The sequence below is a fragment of the Phoenix dactylifera genome, unplaced genomic scaffold (assembly GCF_009389715.1).
Source record: "Phoenix dactylifera cultivar Barhee BC4 unplaced genomic scaffold, palm_55x_up_171113_PBpolish2nd_filt_p 000117F, whole genome shotgun sequence".
Lineage (NCBI taxonomy): Eukaryota > Viridiplantae > Streptophyta > Magnoliopsida > Arecales > Arecaceae > Phoenix > Phoenix dactylifera.
The window spans coordinates 1,276,690-1,298,406 of record NW_024067686.1 but is presented as its reverse complement, the minus strand read 5'-3'; the positions used below and the strand labels follow the sequence as shown (position 1 = coordinate 1,298,406).

The 21,717-nt window shown below is 40.6% G+C and overlaps 2 protein-coding genes across 4 annotated transcripts; both read right to left on the bottom strand.

Annotated features, from left to right (window-relative positions):
- Nucleotides 1-1,969: 1,969 nt before the first annotated feature.
- LOC103699433 (UPF0481 protein At3g47200-like) lies at nucleotides 1,970-4,632 on the bottom strand. The gene is made up of 2 exons (XM_008781451.4): nucleotides 3,551-4,632; nucleotides 1,970-2,938 (listed from the first exon to the last, which is right to left on the bottom strand). The coding sequence occupies exons 1-2, from the start codon at nucleotides 4,121-4,123 to the stop codon at nucleotides 2,162-2,164; spliced, it is 1,350 nt and encodes a 449-aa protein (XP_008779673.1). The 5' UTR covers nucleotides 4,124-4,632; the 3' UTR covers nucleotides 1,970-2,161.
- A 187-nt stretch (nucleotides 4,633-4,819) lies between these two features.
- LOC103723364 (acetyl-coenzyme A synthetase, chloroplastic/glyoxysomal-like) lies at nucleotides 4,820-19,882 on the bottom strand. 3 transcript variants are annotated; one of them, XM_026800057.2, is made up of 19 exons: nucleotides 19,633-19,881; nucleotides 18,873-19,540; nucleotides 18,398-18,541; nucleotides 18,133-18,288; nucleotides 17,736-17,858; nucleotides 17,479-17,647; nucleotides 16,273-16,355; nucleotides 15,983-16,084; nucleotides 15,829-15,917; nucleotides 15,625-15,715; nucleotides 15,182-15,295; nucleotides 14,288-14,364; nucleotides 14,137-14,215; nucleotides 13,900-13,968; nucleotides 13,634-13,809; nucleotides 13,408-13,464; nucleotides 13,180-13,270; nucleotides 12,992-13,090; nucleotides 4,820-5,352 (listed from the first exon to the last, which is right to left on the bottom strand). In XM_026800057.2, the coding sequence occupies exons 2-19, from the start codon at nucleotides 19,254-19,256 to the stop codon at nucleotides 5,167-5,169; spliced, it is 2,289 nt and encodes a 762-aa protein (XP_026655858.1). In that variant the 5' UTR covers nucleotides 19,257-19,540; nucleotides 19,633-19,881; the 3' UTR covers nucleotides 4,820-5,166. The 3 variants fall into 3 exon arrangements, with proteins under 3 accessions (XP_026655858.1, XP_026655857.1, XP_026655859.1); XM_026800056.2 differs by having other exon boundaries at nucleotides 18,873-19,881; XM_026800058.2 differs by lacking the exon at nucleotides 15,182-15,295 and having other exon boundaries at nucleotides 18,873-19,882.
- Nucleotides 19,883-21,717: the final 1,835 nt, after the last annotated feature.

Below are 21,717 nucleotides of genomic sequence, written 5' to 3'. Positions count from 1 at the left end.
AGTAAAGAATGCAGTGCATGCTCCGTGCCTGAATTAATATGTAGCGTAGCATTTTTCTTTGGTCATTCACTAATTCCAATGTATATCACATGCATCTGCTCATGCCTAGCAGTTAAAGAAGGCGTGGACCTTCTGACCTGTATCCTATATGGAAAGCTGGATATGAAGAAATTTTCCAAGACAGGATGATGGGTGCTGCAGAAATCTTAAGCAGAGCTTATAGTTTAGCTTCTGAATTTCAGAGATCTTTGAAAGGTTCAGAGCTGCAAAAGTCTGGTATCTGGGGCTGTTATATACCGTGTGAATTGGCGGATCTTTTATGTCGCTCTCTAGGACGCTCCCGCAGCCGGGATAAATTAAAGTTAACTTTGATGGTTTTGTTTGCCTCAATGGTGCTGGTGCTGGTTTTGGTTTGGTAATCAGAAATGAGGAGGGCCAAGTTCTTCTTGCTGCATCCTTGCTTGCGTGCACGACTTCGGTTCCCATTGCTTGATTTATGGCTGCTTGGTTTAGGCTAAAATCAGCAACTACAACCTTTTAACATGATAGAATTCTTCTAGAGGGAGACTCATTGATTGTGGTGACATGGATCAATGGCTTGGACACCTCCCACCATCCGGCACTTTGAAACATCTAATCTGTTTTCTCTATGATGCTGGACTTCTTATGTCACCATGTTCTGCATGAAGCCAACCAAGTTGCAGATCATCTGATCAATTTCGATTAGCATGAAGCAATTCGAATTAATTTGGATCGAAACTTTTCCTCCTGATCTTGCTCATCTTATTAGAGCAGGTGCTAGTGGCATATCCTCGGTTCAAATGTAGTGATCTTTCATTCCCTGTGACCCAAAAAAGAAAAAGGGCGTGCACAACGGATTAAGGTAGGAGGAAATAAGCTGCCAAGTGCCACCTAACCTTGAGACTCAGACGCCAGGTAGGATTCAGTCAGCGAGTCCTATTCTTCGACATCTGGGGCGCGTACGATGGATAAGCTTTTTCGGTTGGGGCTGCGCCTCCGATCAGAGCGCAGGACGATGCGGCTCCTCACCCGCGCAGGCACAGGATGAGCAACTCAGCTTCAGAAGTTCGACCACACGTGACCGCTCCACATGCGAGCACAGAAAGGGCCCCAAAAAATTGACCACATAAAAAAAAAAATAATAAAAAAAAGAAGAATGCTCGGATAAAATATTGTGAACTAACTCTTCCAATCGGATTATTTTCTGCAGGTATGGCCAATCTGTCCTCTCGTATCAATTGCAAGAGTTCACAGTACTCCACATCACAAGTACTCGTGGAGTCTTTCCCCTGCGCATTGCTATAATGTTGCAGCGTAAATGCAGGATGTCGAGCAAAGACTTTACACACTTTGTAAAAATTTGATATTGATGGTTTTATAATTCAATTTGATTGTCAGATATTATCTGGAGTATCTAATTGGTATTTGCAAAAGTAAAAAATACTCTCTTAATTTGGAGATCAGTATCATGCACATCAACTTGCTTGGTTGTTCTTTATTTTTATTTTTCTTTTTTTTTTTGGCCTAGAGAAGGATAAGGGGGTATAAACCCCCGTCTTTTCTCTATTTAATAAAAATTGTTGCTCAAAAATTAATACTGCATCATGCCGCCAAAACTACATCTATAAGCATTTGATACACAGTCAAAAGGCTTTAAAAGTATATAATTTTAATATATATATACATGTACAATGTAATTTGTATAGATTATGTTTAATAATTTAATTTTTTAAAAAAAATTAAACTATTAAATATTATAATAAATATAAAGGTATCCCCTTTATTCTTTCTCTGCCACTGGGGCTTCGTCGTCACATCTGGCGAACTTTAATCAGTGTGGTCTGGCCGCTTGCTCGGCATCGAATCAACTTTCACGCTTATTATACGTATGGATAGATTTGACTGGAATCAAAGATTTGTAGTGCTGTACGATCGCCACATGAAATGATGAACAAGAAAGAAATAAATCCAGTCACAATCAACGAACAAATAAAGAGATCAGAGGTCTCCAAACAAACAATTGCAAACATAACCCAAAGTGGAAAACAAAAAGCCCTCACGTCGGCCCACAAATGGTAAGCCCATCAAGAAAGAGTGCACACCGAACCGGCTGACAGAAGCCCAAGAAAGAAGCAAGCACTCAATGGCGAGATCGAAATGGAGGGGGCGCGAGCACGGGAGGCGAAGGAGAGGAGCCGCCACTCTCCGACGGTTTGTAGTAAGGGTAGACGCTGTAAAATGTCTGCAGCACCGTGAGCAGGAGGAGAAAGATGGCGGCCGCCAGGGAGAGGACTGCCCATGGGCTCCTGAAGTAGGTGTGGATGAGGTTGGCCCGCCACATGTTCCACCTCTTCCGGCAGTAGGCGTTCACCTTGCGGTGCACGCCGTCCAGGCTGCTCTCCGGGTCGAGCACCACGTCCTTGGACAGGCTGTTGAACAGCTTGGCCACGGCCTTGTCGCTCCCGACGGCGTTCTGGATGATCCCCTTGGAGTTCAGCAGGCTGACGTCCTTGGCGGAGTCGATGATGTTGTCCATGAAGAAGACGTAGGAGGTGACCTCGTTGCCGGCGCCGACGTGGAGGCGCTCGAAGGCCATCAGGTTGAGGAACATGAACTCGGTGGTGTCGTCGACGACGATGACGGGGAGGCTGAGGACGCCGTGGCTGAACTTGATGTCGTGGAGGCTGCTGGTCTTGCTCTTCTTGAACCGGATGCCGGCCTCGTACAGCTCCACCGCCGACCGGATGATCTCGCTGGACGCCGGCTCCGACACTGCGGCGGACCGGTGGGTAGGGCCGTAGAGCATGCTCCTGCGGAAGAGGTCGAGGGCGTGGAGGCCCAGACCCAGTCCCGCCAGCGGCGGCCGGGCGATGGGAGCGCAGAATTTGAGAACCAGCTTGTTGATCTGATCCTCGTTCTATTTGCAGAAATGCAGCAGCAGCACCGCCCGAACGGAGGACAAGCAACACGCATACAACGAACGATTAGCAATTGAGTTCATCCGAGTTTATCCTGAGCAAATTAATAAAGATTTGCAAAAGTTCCACCTTTGATCATAACTGTCAAGTTTCATCTTAATTATACGGACTCCAGAATAAATTCGTATTGGCCGATCATTCCTATGGAGAACTATGTTTGAACTGGGATCGAAGGAAGCTGAATGACCCATCCAAAGACTTTGGTTTACGTGTCAGGGTCTAATAATTTATATGACAGGGGAGAAGGAAAATTAACGTGGAGAACAACAATCATTAGCCAAAAAAATGAATCTAATGGTAGTGTTCTCACTACGAAATTGGCTATGAATCTTTATGGTTATATCGACGAACATGTATCGCATTTTCATGGTCTTGCCTTGCCTCTGAAACATGATTTAGTATATAAAACCTTATTGTATGCATGAAGAGAACGAAACCTACCTGATATCGAGCGTGCACGCTAACAAGTACAAAGATGTATTGAATTATGAGAGAGAGAGAGAGAGAGAGAGAGAGAGAGAGAGAGAGAGAGACAGTTCGGAGATTATTACCTTAGGTCTGCCGGTCTCAACGGCAACCAGATTCTCCAGAACCAGCAAAGGTAGCTGGTTCTCGATCATCAGCATGTCCCTCCTTATGTAAGGCACAGTGTAGAGCACCCCATGACTGCTAAAGATGGGATCATTGAAGGCGTAGTCATTGGACGGCCCAGTGGACGCACGTATGATTTCAAGCATGAAACATCCATCAACAATCATAAGCTGCAAGAATTTCTGTTTCTCTCTCCTCCACTCCTCGTCGAGGTTCTGATAGGCATCCTGCAGCTCCTGCACCACCTCCCCCATTGCAGTCACGAAGTCATCGAAGCGCTTCTCCGACCTCTTGAGGATGTGGAGGAGGGCTCGGTGCTTGTGCTCTTCCATGGGCATCACCTGGGCTTCGCCGTGGTGGAAGGGCCCAAACGACACCACCTGAGGCTTGTAGGCTTTGCTGTTGAGATCCTTGATGCATGCGGGCACCCTGTAGATGGATTGCCTCTTCCACAGCTCCATCTCCTCCGCAGGATTCGCGTTCTTCAGCTGGCTTCGGACGTCGACCGCCCAGCTCTTCTCTCCTGAGGCCATCGCTGGAAATGGAAACTAGATCTACTTTCACGAGTTTGGAGCTTCGTACACACCTATTGAAGCAAGTTGCTTTCCTCCCCTTTTATATGCCATCGAAACGGTAGAGAGATGGAAAGTAGATGAGCAATCCAGGGCTTCAGTCGTTGTTTCTACTGCTTTACAGCCTCGTGACATGAGGGAATTGGGCAGGCTTTAGCAAAGGTCTTTAAATGGGGTGAGTCGGAGCCTACGGATTGGAAGGTGTGTGGAAGAGTATGGAACAGGGGAGGAATTCCTAGAGAAATGGAAAAGGGCAAGGGCCTACACGTCCTTCGTGAATCAAAAGAAGTCCTTCATTCCAAGTCACTGCAAATACGATCCACAGCTCCGCTTCCTTTTATTCTTCGACCCCTTCTAATATGCAGCTTCTTTAATCTACAAATGAGGTTGCACCACACTGAGTGCCCACTCATCCCAGCTACATCAAAAGCAAATCCACAGTCCAAAATTATCATCAATAAACAACTTGACTACCATGATATCATATATCACGGGCAGTATAAAGCCTACATAGCATCATCATGGCATAAAAACTTTATTGTTTTTTTGATCAGTCATGGGGACAAAATCTTGGAAAGAGAGAGCGTAGGCAAGCAATTTTCCAGAACTATTGAACATAAATCTCAACTTAGTACAAAAAAATTCACATACAGAAAATGGATAACATGCCCCGGATACGCCGAAGGCTTTCTCATTGATTTTTTTTTTTTTTGAAAGATTGGTGAGAAAGTACCCCAACAATTCTAGATAAGTCTCTGATAAATTAAAATTCCATCATAAACCAAAATTAAAGCAGCATATCGATGCCGAACCGAAAGCCATGAGCTTGGCCAAAGGCGAGGCAATGCTCTGACATGCTAATTATACAGGTGAAATGCTGAGCAATGGTATCGAGGAGGTAAAATATGCGAGCATTATTTGACATTTTTCTATTTCCACAATTGCAGTGCAGCCACACCTTAATCAAGTACACAGGCATGCTGACAGAAAATCTTTAGCATCATCTAGCGATCGCTGAGTGCAATCAGCTGGTCCACCACACTTGGGTCAGCAAGGGTACTTGTATCTCCAAGCTCATCCAGCTGCCTGGAAGCAATTTTTCTTAGAATCCTTCTCATGATCTTTCCGCTCCTTGTTTTTGGGAGTCCAGGTGCCCAATGGATTTTGTCAGGAGCAGCAAATGCACCAATCTGATGCAAAAAAATTTAGTGTTGACACATTTACAAATAAATTTGCTCATTTCTGCATCGAATGTCTTTACTCAAGCAATATGAAATTCGCTATGCTGGAAGTTCAAATGCTTGATATACAAAATTTTTTAAAATGAGGTATCTAACTGAAAAACATCTTCAACATTCCATCATGATGCTACATACTACTGAACAATTGAATCTACCATCTCGATGCCGTAGAAATACAGAATGGGGCAGGAATTCATTTTGGGGTCATAAATTTTATTTTAATAATTTTGCAGACATAAGTACCAAAACCATAATTAATTATCCTACTCTTGGGTGGGATATCTCCCTCCCCTTCCATTGAGGAGAAAAAAAAGGGGGGAAAAACTATTCTCTCCATTAGGCTTGGTACTATGAATTATTTTTAGCAATTCCTTCATTAGTGGCCACTTCATCTATTAAGAAATAATTATTCAATTCTATTACAACTTTCATCTAGGTCTTCCCCTCCACTTTCATGACCTGTAGAGAAAAATCCCATCACCATCCTTCCTGAAACCACTTATATTGCCAAAAAAATATCCTTGAACATTCTGTCACCATGCTGATTTCTACAAGAGGATGGAATCTTCTGCCAAGATGACAAATAGATTAAAGAGAAAGTATACATATACTTTTGGGGCAGGGAATCATTTTGGGGGCAAAGATATTGAATACAATACTTCTACTGGCACTAGCTAAGTACCAAAACCATAACCAATAAACCTGCCTTTTCCATTGGGGATACTCTTAATTATTCTTGGCAATTCCTTTATCAAAGGCCATATCATCTATCGAGGAGAAAAACAAATCCATGTCTCAGCTTTCATCTAGGTCTTCCCATCCACTTCCGTAACTTTACATAAAAATCCCATCATCTTCCTTACGAAGGCTTCCTATGCTGCCATCACCTAAACATTGATGAAACTTCTATTTCAAATGTCATCCTGCTCCAAATTCAGGTCTTGCTAGATCTAATTAATGCTAAAGAGGAAGAAATTAGTAAGGTCTTTAGCAACCAGAGATTGTAAGGCTCGATCCACCTGGACCAGCCTAATATGGTCCAAACCAACCACCCAACCCAATTGTGGGCCGAGCACGTACTTTGCATGTGCTGGGATGATGAAACAGACTCCATTCTTCGTCTCCGACTTCAGGTGGGAGTAGGACTTCCACCACCCTCGGCAGCTAGGAAGCCCTAGTCGTCATCTATTTAAGGGCTTTCCCTCTCCCTCGAAGCCCCTCGGGGGAGGTCATCGTCAATCAGCCATCCTTTCCTCCCTTTCCTCCCGTTTCTCCTTTAGATTGCTAATGGCCTAGGTTTATTGTGCTCGCTAGAGATTGTAGCCAAGCCCTTGTCGGACCTCAATGTAAGGCCATAACTCTTCTCTTTTGATTCTTGCACAAGCCCCATTGCCGGCCAAGGAATCGATCAAGTAAATCACATTTGTTCCATGTTCTGTTTCTCTTATTTTTCCTCTTTCCAATCGTCGTAGTCATCGACACATGCTGTCGAAGCCCTAGGCTAGTACCTCAAGATGGGATGTCGAATCTCCTACTCCCGGCAACAAGGATGGAGCCCAATTCATTGTTGAAACCTTTGACTACCCTGTTCCAGCCGATCCCTTGTTTCTTTGACTTTTCTTTGTTTTCTGGCTTCTCGCGGCCATCTATCATCAACCGCCACCACCCGTCGTCAGCCATGACCACCTACACCACCACCAGCCACCCTTGTTGTCTTCTTCCTCTATTGGAGAGAGATAATCCTTCTTTCTCTCTCTTTTTCTCACTTCTCTCTTTTACTTTATTGTTTCTCTCACCACACTCTCTCTACTATCTTTCTAGGTTTTGTTGGACCCCGGTAGAGGTTCCCTCCTCAGTGACCTTGATCGATCCTCGTAAAGAGGTCCAAGCCCCTAGTTACCGAGCAGCATGTCGAACCCTACCCCAGCCCTTACCAAGTACCTCTAGAATTTGGTCACCAACGCTCTCTATTGAGTCACCTAATCACCCTGTTTGGACTAACCGTACCATCGGGCACCACTACCTGACTGGCCCTATCCTTCCTCTACTCTAGTTCTAGCATGAAGCCACTCCCCCTGTAGCACCCCAATTTGGATAATTTGCCCTATTTTGACCCGTTTCCAATTATCTTGGGTTTCCTATCATGTATTTGAGTTTTGAAGTTGTTGATTATGGATTTTAATGGCTTTGATTAGGTTTTACCAGCTTGCCTAATTGAACTTTGAGGTTAAGGCGCAAGGAGGTAAGTAAATTTGCACTCCTTACTAGTTTTCAAACTTGTAAGTAATCTTGACATTCCTTATTAGTTTTCAAATTACCACATGTTTTCCATGCTTATGATATAGGTGAAAATACAAAAATGAAATTTAACATTGATGATGTCAGGTTTTGCTTAAAACAAAGGATTGAACAATTGATGTTATGCAAAACATGTATTGTCATTAAAAGAATGGTTTTATGAACTCTATATTTATGAAATTTGTATTTTTATTATGAAAAGAATGGTTGCATGATTGTTTTACTATTAATAATTTATTTATAGACCATGAATCTTATTTATGTAAGTATATTTTAAGCAAATATATTTTAAGAATGTATGATTTAAGAAAATATGATTTAAGAGATATGGTTAAAGGCTCTCAGATAGCTATATACGGACTATGGCTGTGAATTAAGGCCCTGCCAGCAGGTAGAAAGTTGGTAAATGAACTATGACCAATAGGTATAAAGTTGGAATACGAACTATGAATCATGACTAGGGTCCCTGTCACAAGTATAATAAACTCATATGGCTAAATAGCAAATGACAGTAATTTATAAATTTATTTATGGTACACTTAGAACTAGAGTCAGCGGACTGGTACTGGGCACTGTATTGGTTGCCAGGCAGCACGAGTCTATATGGGCCCGCGTCGTACCATGTCGGGCCTATACCGACAGTAGAAGAGGCAAGGGAGAGGGAGAATGAGAGAAAAAGAGAAAAAAATGGGAGGCCGGCGGAGAGCCAGCGGAGGTCCAGAAAGCCGCCGCGTGGAGGCGGAGGTCAGAGAACCGCCGGAAAGCCGCAAAAAAAGGATTCTGCTCCAATCCCCTATTTCGTTTGAAACAGGGGCCAGACGGGGGCCTTTTATTTTTGAGATTTTTAAGTGAAAGTCGGCAAACCAATTGCCGACTTCACTTATTTTTTTTATTTTAAAAAAAGTTAAGTGAAGTCGACAATGGGTTTGCCGACTTTCACTTAAAAACTCCAAAAATAAAAGAAGCCCCTCTGGCCCCTATTTCGAACGAAACAGGAGACCGGCACGAGCCCCTATTCCGCAGCTGCCTTCTCCGCGCAGCGTCTCCCTGACCTCCGTCGGCCAACCTCGACCTTCCTCCCTCTCCCTCTCCCTCCCTCCCTCGCTCTCTTTTGCTCTTTTTCCTTCATCTTCTCTCCGGCGTCGATCTCGTTTTTGTCACCGGAACCATCCTGGTCTGCAGCTGATACAGCTCAAGACGCTCTAAATCGGACGATTCGAGACAGTTCTACCGACCTTGCTTAGAACCATATTTATGAAATCTTCATGATTTATGCATATATGATTGGCTTTGTAACTTGCTTTATCATAATATAATATGAAATATTTTATTTTGCAATGAATGTTATTTTATCTAAAACATGTATTAATTTATGTAAAAACTTATGATTGATCTGGTAAGGTAGTATAAGATTTACTTACCATACTATGTAGCTCACTCTCCTTTCTATCTTTTTAGACAAGATCATTAGGAGCGAGGATTGATCCAGACATAGAGGGTTCGTACTAGCAAGTCCGGAGGTTTTAGTAGTAGGATTTTAGTTTATTAATTGATTATGGACTTGTAGATGATGATTTATAAATTTTTGAGGTTACGGATTTTTGACATTTAAATTTGGATTTAGACACTATGTACTAACACTTATTTATTGATTTAATGGATGATAGATTTTGGATCCTTTGTTATTTTTGAGATGGATTACTAGTGTTGGCTTTATGTTATTGTGGGCAATACCCCATGATAGCATGGCATGTTATATCTCGGATTTGGTGCATGATAGAGGCAGTTGACAAGTCTTGAAATCCAAGCTATCATTTTTAGTCAGTAGTTAAAGATTTTTATTAGTAAAGATTGTCTCCTAACAAGTCAAAATTTGAAAAAGATAAATTTATACATCTTTTTTCCCATTCATATCCTCAATGACATGAGGGGTCTGTGCCCAAATAAAGAAAGGAAAAACAAAAAGAAATGAGGGTGGGACTTCTGAACCATTTTCTTAAAAGAAAGTTTATAAACTATATTCTCAGTTTAGCATGGAATACAGACACTTGCCAGTCAGTAGGACCAATTTATGGAACTGTTTGGTAGAAACAGTTTTAAGTGTACACAATGCCGAACTCAGATGCCTGGGATTTAATAACAAATGATCTATCCTATTTGACAATTCTTCGGCTATTTATATCAATGAGAAGCTTGTTAAAGGAAATCTTTCTAAACTTACTCCGAGCTTTCCCTCTCCATGAAAAATAATTAAAAAAAGTGTGCATCTAAAATTATCATAATTCAGAAAATTCATCCCACTTGCTAAAAAAGGTTCTGTTCATTAATCCCTTCACAAGTCTTAGATTGTCCATACATACATATTCAAATGCCCGAGATTTAAGTAATAAATGATATATCCTATTAGATAATCCTTGAACTATCTATGCCAAAGAGAGGCACGCTAAAGGAAATTTTCTCAAAACTTATTCCAGCCTCTCCCTCTTCTTGAAAAAAATAAAAAAAAAAAACGTACTCCTAAAATTATTATAGTTCAAAAAATTGTTCGCACTTGCTAAAAATGGTTTTGTTCACTAATCCCTTCTGAGTCCTAGATCGTCCACACATACAGATGTGCATGCACTATATATACACATATATTATGAGATGGGCTGCGCTCCTCTCCAGAGGAGAGGATGTCCCCTCTCGATTACAAAATTAATAATAGCATGTTAAAATTAAAGATCCACAACATTGATCATGATCCATACCACTAGCCTAGAAACTAAAAATTGCATATTTTGGTGGTCTAATCTATGCATCATGTAGATATAAAAATGAATGGTTTTTGAGCGGGAAGTAGGTTGGACCCTATAGGTACACATCTCCTACTACGCTAGGAGCATTATTCAAGAACACCCAAGTAGCAAAAGATTCCAGAGTCAAGGTGGAAAAGACAAGCATAACATAGTTGTCAAACGACGGACCAACAACAAAAGCTGATGACTAATGTACTCATATACTAAGATACATGATAAAGCATTTAAATTGAGAATCCACCTCATTTATCACGATCTACACATTAAGACATGCATAGACTGAAAATTAATAATTTTTAATGCTTAGATCATAGCAAAACATGGTATTAAATCATTTGAACCATTTATTTTTGCACCCACTTGATTCATATGCTAGAGATCATCAAAACATGTGATTTTTAGTTTTTCGGCATTTGTAGTGGTATAGATCATGATCAATAATGTGGATCTTCAATTTAGATGACCCAATATTGATTTTTGGAATCGAGAGTCGATATTATATCCTCTCGAGAGGAGCATAGTCCATCTCTCTCTCTCTCTCATATATATATATATATATATATATATATATATATATATATATATATATATATATATATATATATATATATATATATATATATATGTATGTATATGTATGTATGTATGTATGTATGTATGTATGTATGTATGTATGTATATAGACATACACATGGGGGTCAAGCATCTAAGTATCCTGAAGAATCTGACATAGTGATATCCAAAAGTATGGATGCGGTGACAAGTATTTTATATCTCAATAGCCTCAAACTAGAGAGACAAAAATAATACTAAACTATCATAATCCTAACAGATCCTTTGTAGGAGTAATGGGCTAGTGGGCTATATGCTTGGCCTAGTGGGCCACATGATTGGATGATAGGCTCCGATAAAGAAGAAGCTTCTAGGTTAAACTGCTGCAGAAAAGAGTTTGGCCTTGAAGTCCCAAGGTCACTTTTTCTGAGAAAAGTCCCAAGGCATCACATAGGAACAGCACCTTGCCTTCTATGGCTCAAGTTGAAAGAAAAGGAAAAGAAATAGAAATGAAAAGATTTGGATAGAGGAACGGATGAGAAGAGAAGAGTGGAGCTCGAAAGTGTGGAGGATGGTTTAGGTGGGATGGCGATGAGGAAGGTACATGTTGTTCCCTCTTCTATCTCTTCTATCCATTTTTATCTTTTTCTCTTCTTTTACTCCTGTTCACTGCTATGCACTATTTTCCCTTCTCGCTTCTTCTTTCCTTTTTTAGTTTTTCTTTTACTTTTCTGGTTCGATGCTCTTCCCTCATCTCTATTCTTCATCCCTTCGTGGAGTGGATAGATGAGTGAGAGGTGAAGGAACGTCATCTTGGTTATATGTCAGAATGGAGAGGGGGCTCAATTTTTGATTGCAGAGTCCTTAGAATTAGGGATTTGATGACGCATGATCTGTGGAGACTACTATCGATACGTATCAACATGTCAAGCTGTATCCAGTGTGTTATATCATGTCCCCAAGTAGACATGACAGAAATCCATGAACATGCCGTGTCGGGGTAATATTGATATATATGTACATATGCATGTATGCATGTATGGGTGGATGGATTGACGTATATGTATATGTATTATATGAATATGAATATTCTATTCTTCTGTCAAGAAGATTTTCTTTTTACCAAGTCACATAATATGTATGATGCCTCAGGCTTCATTTTCGAACAGGCACTACTTCGATTTATTTTTGAAAAATGCTGTATCCCCAAAATCTCCCTGAAGGCAAAGTTGGCATTTGGATCCAAATTAACAATTGAATAACCTGCCACCCCCATGTATGGCACTACAAACTGGGTTTGCACCCATTATGGGGAGGTCCTTGCAGAAAAGAATCCACATTCTTTATATTTAGTCAATTATTTGATCGTATGTGATAGATCATAGTATGTTTCTATAATTAAAAGGCATATGATGCTTTTTTTGCATAATTTATAGTTGGGAGGGACTACATAGACTGGATTAATCAAAAACAAATGCACCCAAAATTTATTAAGAAATTTGTGTAACAAAACTTCCAAACCTCAAACCATCTGAGAAAACCAAACTACAATAGTCCAGGAGTTGGGGAATATTTCTGATTCCACCATCAGATGTTTCTTTTATTTCCATTTTGTAGGCTATAGAATGTCGTTAAAAGGCATTATATTGATTGGAAAAAAATTGTTGTTAGCATCCTCATAAGCAAGGAAAGAAAACCTAAAACTGGCAAACATGCATGGACGTATAACCTTTCTAATGAGCACAACCTACAAGCTTACTGTCAAACAATAATTTAATGCTATTTTGCTTAACACATCAAGCAAGACCTATGCAGTAGGCTATGTCATGAGCATGGAAAGTCAAAAACACTAAGAAGGCGATCTACACATAGGTCTGCAGGTGATAATACTATTTTCCATATCTGAGTAGATATCATAGTACGTGAAGTAAAGAATAGACCTGGTTTCGCACTGCTAATATGAGGTTTTTCCGGAGTTCTTCACTGTAAGGAACACCTTCCACCAATGTGACAAACGCATATATCCCCTGCCCTTTGACCTGAGACCAAACAAATGTTGCCAGAAGACACTCAAAGATGAAGAAAAGCTGACAAGTAGGCAAGGCGGCGGGAAGCTAAAGAACTGCACCTCATGCTCAACTCCAACCACAGCAGCCTCTGCACACTGGGGATGTGATACCAGGGCAGATTCAACCTCTGCAGTGCCAATACGGTGTCCGCTGCATATAAATAAAATATCATTAAATAAAAACCCATAAGATATTGGAATGCATTAGTAAGCAAAAATGCATTGCATCTATCAAGCTGGGTCCATGGTTATCAATAGAATATTATACAGATGTGAGTTTTAGGGTACCTGACATTGATAACATCATCAACTCTTCCAGTGAGCCAATAGTAACCATCTTGGTCCCTAAGGCATCAAGACAATTGCCAAAACATAATTTTTTGCACCATGAAAAATCTAGATGACAAATATCTCAGCTACGGTGTCAACATCTCCTTTGACAAAGCTAAAATATTTTACTTAGAGTGTAAATAGGTTATAAATCTAACTGAATGGATATACTAAAGACAACTACCTGCTGCAGCCATCACCAGTGAAATAATAACCGGGAAATGGTTTAAAGTATGTAGTCTCAAATCTTTCATGATCACCATAAAGCGTGCGGAATGCCCCAGGCCATGATTTTTTGATGCAAAGATAGCCACTGCATTCACCTTCAATCTCATTCCCCTTCTCATCAACTATGACAGGCTGCAATATTTTCCCAAATTTCATATAGAAAATCAAAAAGAATAGAGATTAGAAAATTATGTTTCCCCACACAAGTTATATAGTACATACCAGAACCCCAAAGAATGGAAAAGTGGCCGAACCAGGCTTCTGCGGCCAGGCACCAGGTAAAGGCGCTATCTGCAAGAACCACAGACCAGGTATCACGCCAACTGATCAAATCTAAAGGGCTCAAAGGACCGACATGGTTGGCTATCCTAACTCAATCGCCTAGGAAAAGGCACACTTGTGCTGTAAAAATTGAGATCAGCCAACAGCAAAAAATGGATGAACATGCAGTAAAGATACCATGAAACCACCAGTCTCAGTTTGCCACCAGGTATCTGATATAGGACATCTTGAGTCCCCAACAACATTGAAAAACCACCTAAAAGATTTATAGAGAACATGTAAGGAGCTTCTTACCCAGAAAAAACATTACTTAAAGAAAAGTACTAACCTCCATGCGCTAGGATTGATGGGCTCCCCTACACTTCCTAGAACACGCAAAGATTTACGGGAATAGCGAGTAACGTACTGCATGATAACATTACAAGAGGTCCATATAAGATATGTAACCAAATCAACTGATATTCCATAGCATTAAACAAGATCCTTTTCTTATGACAAGTATATAATAATGAAGATGGAAACACCCCAAAAGTGAGTGGTTTTGTTATTATCTATCATACATAAAATGGAGAGATGGATGAGCTAATGCTGCAAGGCATGATAAAAATGAGAGATGGTTCTAGGCAGTACCAATGCATGTTCATGAAGCTTCATAGGAATGAAAATGATTTATCCCATGATTGCATACAGGCTAGATGAAAATGTTGTTAGGGGAAGTGCTTCATAGGAATGAACATGATAAGGAAGACATATTGCATAATTTGGAAAAACTGCACAAGCAATGAGTAAACCAAAAGGAGGCTTAGAATTCGCACAAACATAATAAATACTCATAGACAACCGGATTAAGCTGGTGCCACTGTGGCACAATCAAAGGAATCTAGGAAAAATCCAATAAGTAGAGAACTATGAATTGGTGTTCACAAACATATATGACAGAATAGTAAAAGGTTTTGGGGCATCCAGTTTGATACTCTAGGTGAAAGGTGAAACATAGATCCATGAAGTTGACACTCCGCTGATATTCTAGAGTGAACCAATTATGGACATGAGAACTGATGACAGACAATAGTATCAAGAAATATGTTGACAACAGGGGGGGAAATGTTACAGACTTAAATATACTATCCCAATCTCATAAACTGTAGATGACTAGAATAATTAATTGCCCTCTTAGTCATTAAAAATATCAGATTCTACTTAAAACAGAAAAACAACCTACCTCATCCCCATCACGCATGAGGGAACGCACGAGTGTCGGGGCAGTGTAGAATATTGACACCTTGTACTTATCAACAATGTCCCAACATCGTCCAGAGTCTGGGTAACTTGGAGCCTGCATTCATCATTCACAAAATTACAAACTATAAACTAGTCTTTGTTTTAAAAAAATTCCATCGCAGCATAAAAAATTGAAAATAAAAGATCGTATCCAGTTTATAAGTGATACTTTTAAATGGTACCCTCAAATAAGTCATGGTTTCTTAGAATAACCTACTAATTGGGATACATATCAGCCACTTCAATCAACTAGTAAAGAGATTATTAGGTTGTATAGACTAAATAGGGGATTACTGCAATCAAAATAATGCAGACGGTTCATTCCCTAAAACCATCAACTATGAATGCTCCTTTCTATAAAGAACAAAGTTCATAGACAGCTACCCCTTCAAAAACCACAATAGTAGCTCCATTTAAAAGAGGCCCATAAGTAACATAGCTGTGTCCAGTGATCCAACCGCAGTCAGCAGTACACCTGTGGTGAGAACACAAGAAAGAAGGACCATATATACAAAATATTTGCATGATATCTTGTTTGAAGACATGTTTTATTACAGTCAATAACCAAGAGCAAAGTAATCAGCATACCAGTATATATCAGATGGCTTATAGTCAAATGCATACTTAAAAGTTGTTGCAGTGTATACCATATAACCCCCAGTTGTGTGCAAAACACCCTGCATATGAAACGTAAGTATCCAAATGATGCAGACAAAAATTTTAAAAAGTTAACAGTGATCACCTTAGGCTTTCCAGTGCTGCCACTTGTGTACAAGAGAAATAGTGGATCTTCTGCATCAACCCACTCCACTAAACACTTTGTGGAGAACTTTGGGACAACATCCTGAAATACAGTCCAAAATAAACTGATTAATACTGCAGCACATCCACTTGTTACAAGGCTTTTGCAGTCACGCAACTCATAAACAAGGTGCTAGAACAAATGTTAGTGCCAAGACTTTGCATTAACACGTTAACATGAAAGGCTTATTCTGACTGATGTGTTGATGTTGAGCAAACGAGCATATTGACCTGCCACCAGACATCTCTTCCTTCCTGCCATTTTGTAGCTTCTCTCTCCATGGCTGACTGGTTTTCATAAGTCAAACACAAGCCTGTTCAAGAAGATAAAGATAAGGTAGTCTATGGAGAAAGAATTATTCATTCTAAGGTGAACAGCTCAACATATTTTGAACAAAAAAAATGTGAAGAAAAAATGTATGGATATGAACAGATGGTTTAAAAATAATTACTAGCATTCCTAGCACCTGCCATGGCAGGTGCTAGGATTGCTAGTAATTATTTATATTGAAAAGTAGGAATTAAAAAAGTATTCTGTCTAATCCCATGGCAAGGTTAACTCTTAAATAAAATTTTGTATACACCAAAAAACCATCATGCAAAAATATATCCAAGCATGTTTCTCTCCAACATTCTCGTATTGATGTTATAAAAATTTATTTGATAACATTGGTATTACTTCATTAAAGGTGAAAACCCAATTAGGATCTTAACAAGAATTTCATCATGTCCGAAATATCTGTTTCTAATGGTATGTGGCACTCTCCAATAAGACACATGTAAAATTTAGGCCCTCATCATCATGGCTAATAAAAAATGATATACTCCAAAATATTGGCTTATACAATACCAATATGCTGTCCTGGATTTTTCAATTTTTTTTCACAACCTTAAATGAGCTTTTTAACTATTAGGCACTGCAAACAAAGCCTTAACATGGTAAATGATTTTGGTTTTGCTAGATCAGCAGATATTTTCATATTTGGTTCGTATATGTTGACCAACAGCTGGAAATGCCTCATTTCTTTTCACACTTTCCAGCATTCCATCTTGGCTGAGTTAAACGAAGATCTCAGTTCGTTTCAAAAAAAATGGTAATTAATCTTGGTTTTGCAAATGTCAACAGATATTTTAATATTTCAATTCCTCTACATTGACCTAGAACTTGAAATATCTCTTTTTTTTTTCTTTTTCAAAGTTTTCCAGCTTTCTATCTCAGCAGAGTTAAACCAATATCTCAGTTCATTTCAGCATCACCCACCCACCAAGATGACTGAGAAATTAGGCTTTAAAAACTATCACTACAATGATGAAATAAAAAAAAATGTTAGCTATTTTTATTGGAGATTGACAATGTAGTGGCCAAGCAGGTGAGCATGTATCATTACGTACAAACGCTTAGTGCATTTGTAACTGGGAAGGCATTTACTGGCTTACCGACCGAGACTCCATCCTTGGCACAGTCAGTTAGAGCGCTGTCCACTATCTCTTTGAGATGAATGGTTTTGGGGCCTCTCCGGACTGCATTGCAGGTTATCACTACTTTCGGTTTGCAATCTAGAATTCGTTGTGCAAGAGATTCCGCAGAGAAACCAGCAAATACAACCTGAACGAAGCTCACAATTTCACATTTCTTGACAACTCAATCTGAACTGTAAGAATCCAAGGAAAAGACAGACAGCTGAGGACAATACCGAGTGGACAGCACCAATACGAGCACATGCTAGCATTGCAATCGGCAACTCCATCAACATAGGCAAGTAGATGACCACCGCATCCCCTTTGCCGACACCAACATGTTTTAAGTAGTTGGAGAGCTGTCATAAAAGAAATGAAGATGCATTGACATTGCCCCAACTTTTGCTAACTGATTTACATGACTTAGCTCCGAGCCCCTCCCCCCTAACCCTAAGCCCCAATGGGAAATACCTAAAACAACAGTTGCTTAAGAAAGAGCTCCAAGCCGAGCTGATACAATATCTGCCATCAATGAAAGTCGGTCCGAAAGCAACAAAGGCCCAAGCACTGAAGCGGATGCCGAAGCCCGAAGGGAAAAAATAAAAAAAGGATAATGGATGAGTATGAACACACCTGGCAAACCTTGTCCAACAGCTCGGCATACGTCAGCTGCCCATCCTGACCCGGCTCATTGCCTTCCCAATAGATGGCAATTTTCCCACCATTCCCTGCTTCTACGTTTCGATCCAAAGCATTGTAGCATATGTTCGTGGTTGCTCCTTTGAACCACTGTGAATTGCAACCAACAGAATTCAAATCAATCTGTTTGTATATAAAAGAGAACCAACAAAAAAAAATCACGGATGAATACAGTTCCACACCGTGACAAAATACTAACCTCGATCTTAACGGTTCCCTTCCTCACGTCAATATTCTCTGCATAGACTTCCGGATGCCATTTCTCTTTCCAGAAGAACTGCGAAGCGATATCTGACCAGAAATCCGCAGGTTCCTCTATTGACCTCCTGTACATTTGTTGATACTGAAACAGGGGGGCATAGAGATTATCAGCATATTTTTATGATTTATTTCATTAAAAATCAAGAATAAAAGCCATCTAAATTAAACTAAAAATCGAATCCTTTTTTGGCTTTGGAAAAAAGAAAAAAAAAAAAGAAAAGGCAAAAATCTCTTGAAGATCGAAACTTTATTGAAAAACGGAATCTTTCTTCCAAACTTTCAGCGAGAGTGATAGCGTTAGCGACGATGACTCAGGAACGGATCAACAAAATCACATCTAACAGAGACTAGTTGAAGAAAAGAAGAAGGAAAAGAAACAGAGAAGGAAACAAGAGGAGTATGGGCCGGCACACCTGTTCGGGGGAGGAGACGAGGGCCTGGGCGGAGAACTCGGGGCTGGGGAAGACGAGGTCGTTCTCCTCGGAGGCGAGCGCCTCCCCGAGGATGACCGCGTTGAGGTGCGAGATCTTGCCGGCGCCGGACGGCAGCTGGGCCATCGACTCCACGTGCCGGAGGTGGCCGGAGGTCACCAGGCTCCGCCGCGGGGACGACGCCGCCGCGCGCGTCTCCATCCCGCCGCCGAGGGAGTAGCCGCACCGCGGAGCAGAGTGAGACCACCGGGCGAGGCAAAGGAGAGGAGAAGGCGGGGCCTTGAAGGGCGCGGTGGGGCGACGACTCGGAGATACCACCAAGACGGACGAGTAGGAACAGTTATTTATTTGGGAGATTTGGGCCATCCGTGACGGAAAGCAACTAATCTTAATCTCGTCAGATTAAAAATAAAAATCTACAAATACTGCATGCAGGGGTTGGTCCCGTCTCTCTCTCTCCTCTGGCAGCAGGAGTGGAATGCGAGAGGGCCGCGGGTAAACGCTCCGACGCCTTTTTTTTTTTTTTTTTTTTTTTTTATGGTTCTCTCCCCTGCGCGGGATCAGCGCAACTCACCATAAGCTGGGATAGTTGACTAACCACATAAAAGGATGAGGCATCCCTTTCCTAATCAAGATTTTGCTCTGCTGGCCTGGATTGAGAGAGAGATCGATACTTCAGAAACTATTATTTAATTAACGCATATGGTCTACGGACGGCAAAAGATGGTAGAATTTAACAGACCTTTGGAAAAAAAAAATAATAAAAGACGGTGATGGTTGGACCTCTTCTATGCAGGAAATGGAGGAAGAAAAAAAAATGGGAGAGTTGATCGTGAAAGAAGAAATTGGATTTTGGAACTTTGAGGAGTCCCGGTGAAGGTGGAGGTTCCAAGGAGAGAGAAGTTGATGGAGAGGAGCGTTTGCGCAGGGGAGATGGATGGAGCGTTTGGAACCAGTGGAATAAAGTCTGGACGAGATGTTTGACTAGCCTTCCGTCCTGTTTTCATTTATGGACTGGGTGAGGCGCATCAGTTGGTTTCAGCATTCATGAGATGCGAACGTTTGCTTCATGTAAGTGGTTGGGTTACCATGGAGGCTACCGCGAGTCTGCTCGGTGACTACCCATATATATGTTTTGTTTGCCTACGAGAGATAGAGAGGTGGAAGTTAGAAATTAGATGGATCTGTTTGAATATTTCCGTAACATTATGCTCTAATTTTACAGAAATCAGACCAGTTGCTTCATTTATTTTGTATTTTCTAAGAATCTGTTTAACCGCTCCAAATTCTACTTTTTGGGCTGCACCAAAAAAAAATATTCATAAAGAGCTTTTTCTTCTTCTCATAGAGTTTAGATTATATGGTATTTGGTTGATGCAAGATCATGCTTAAATAAAGGATCCAATCTATGAATCTTGTTGTATTTTCCATCCAATCGTGCAGCAATATCTAAACATGCCCGAAATGGCAATTTAAACTAACCCTTCAGGTACCTACCCAACCTGACATTAATGGAATGGATCTTATATGATATGTTTAAATTTAAGAACAAGTATAAAATTTTAGTTCTCATACCCAAAGCAAATTCAGGATGGGTGCGAATAATGATAAGAACCTCTCTAAATCCGAGCTCATATCATATCCTTAATGCCTATAATTTTCTCTCCCCACCCTTCATTCACCCAACAACATGTTCAATCATCCATCTCCCCCCTTGCCTTAGCTGTCTGCACTCCTTTCGATCATAGCCTCGATGACCATCCCCTTTCGCTCGACCATTCCCTTTCGCTCTATCCATCCCCTCCATCATCGCATCCACTCTCCTTCAATCACCAAGGACAAGGGGGGATAAAGAGAACTCCAGAGTTTACTTCAATTTGAACTAGATATATAGTTGGATACATGGCAGCAGTTCAGAGAGTTAAAAGTGTGCAGCGTGAGGAGAGAGTGGAGGAGCTTTGTCCCTGGACATTGAAGAAGGCATGATGCAAGACCCCACATATATCTGAAATCTTCCATTGACATATCCTTCATTCGTCTCAGAGATCTCGATTCCATCTCTATTTTTTTTTTTTAATTTAGAATACCTTTTTTTTTATTTTTTTGAAGCATTTCAATTATGTTCATATTATTTTTGTGTTCTTTTCTGAAAAAAGAATGGCTGGTGGATCAGAAGAATATCCCATAGGATTGAAGGAAGCAGATGAGCTCGATCAGATATTTGAATGTCGTCCTCCTTCACCTCCTCAAGGTCTCGACCCCTTCCTCCATATCTTAAATCCCAAAGGTAATATTCCGATCCCAATTTTTTAAAGAAAAACATTCTGATGATGATATCATGATCAATTACATAGTAAAACAATGGGCATGTGATGCTCTAGCTTTAAAACTTAATAACTTATACAATGCCCCACCTAACTTGTACCCTATTCAACCTGACCTACCCTGAGGCAGGTATGTGTCTGAGATTTCTAATTGCGAGATGAATACAGGTATTGGGCCTAAACAACCCATTGTCATGTTGAATTAAATCAAATAATTTAAAATTTGAAAACCAAAATTGGTTAACGGCCAAGTGGCAAGCATCCGTGCACAAGCAAGGGAGCAAACATGGAAGAATTTCTAATGAAAGCAAACCATGACAAGTGTCATGTATCCAGCGCAGGAGCCAACATGGAAAGGCCCCTCGAAGAAGGAAGGAAGCATGAACGGCCAAGATGCAATAAGCCGAAGAATCAAAGGAGCACAAGAGGACACGTCATCAATCCGCGGGAGAGGAATCTTCTTCTTTTGACGTGCCTGAGCCTATATAAAGGGCTCTAGGGAT

Excerpts from the sequence above, each read along its gene's own strand:
- LOC103699433 (XM_008781451.4), bottom strand. The coding sequence starts at position 4,123 with ATGGCCTCAGGAGAGAAGAGCTGGGCGGTCGACGTCCGAAGCCAGCTG. Across the intron at positions 2,939-3,550 it reads TTGAGACCGGCAGACCTAAG|AACGAGGATCAGATCAACAA; the intron begins GTAATAATCTCC and ends TTCTGCAAATAG.
- LOC103723364 (XM_026800056.2), bottom strand. The coding sequence starts at position 19,256 with ATGGCCCAAATCTCCCAAATAAATAACTGTTCCTACTCGTCCGTCTTG. Across the intron at positions 13,810-13,899 it reads TTCCATTCTTTGGGGTTCTG|CCTGTCATAGTTGATGAGAA; the intron begins GTATGTACTATA and ends AAAATATTGCAG. Across the intron at positions 13,271-13,407 it reads GATGATGTTATCAATGTCAG|CGGACACCGTATTGGCACTG; the intron begins GTACCCTAAAAC and ends ATTTATATGCAG.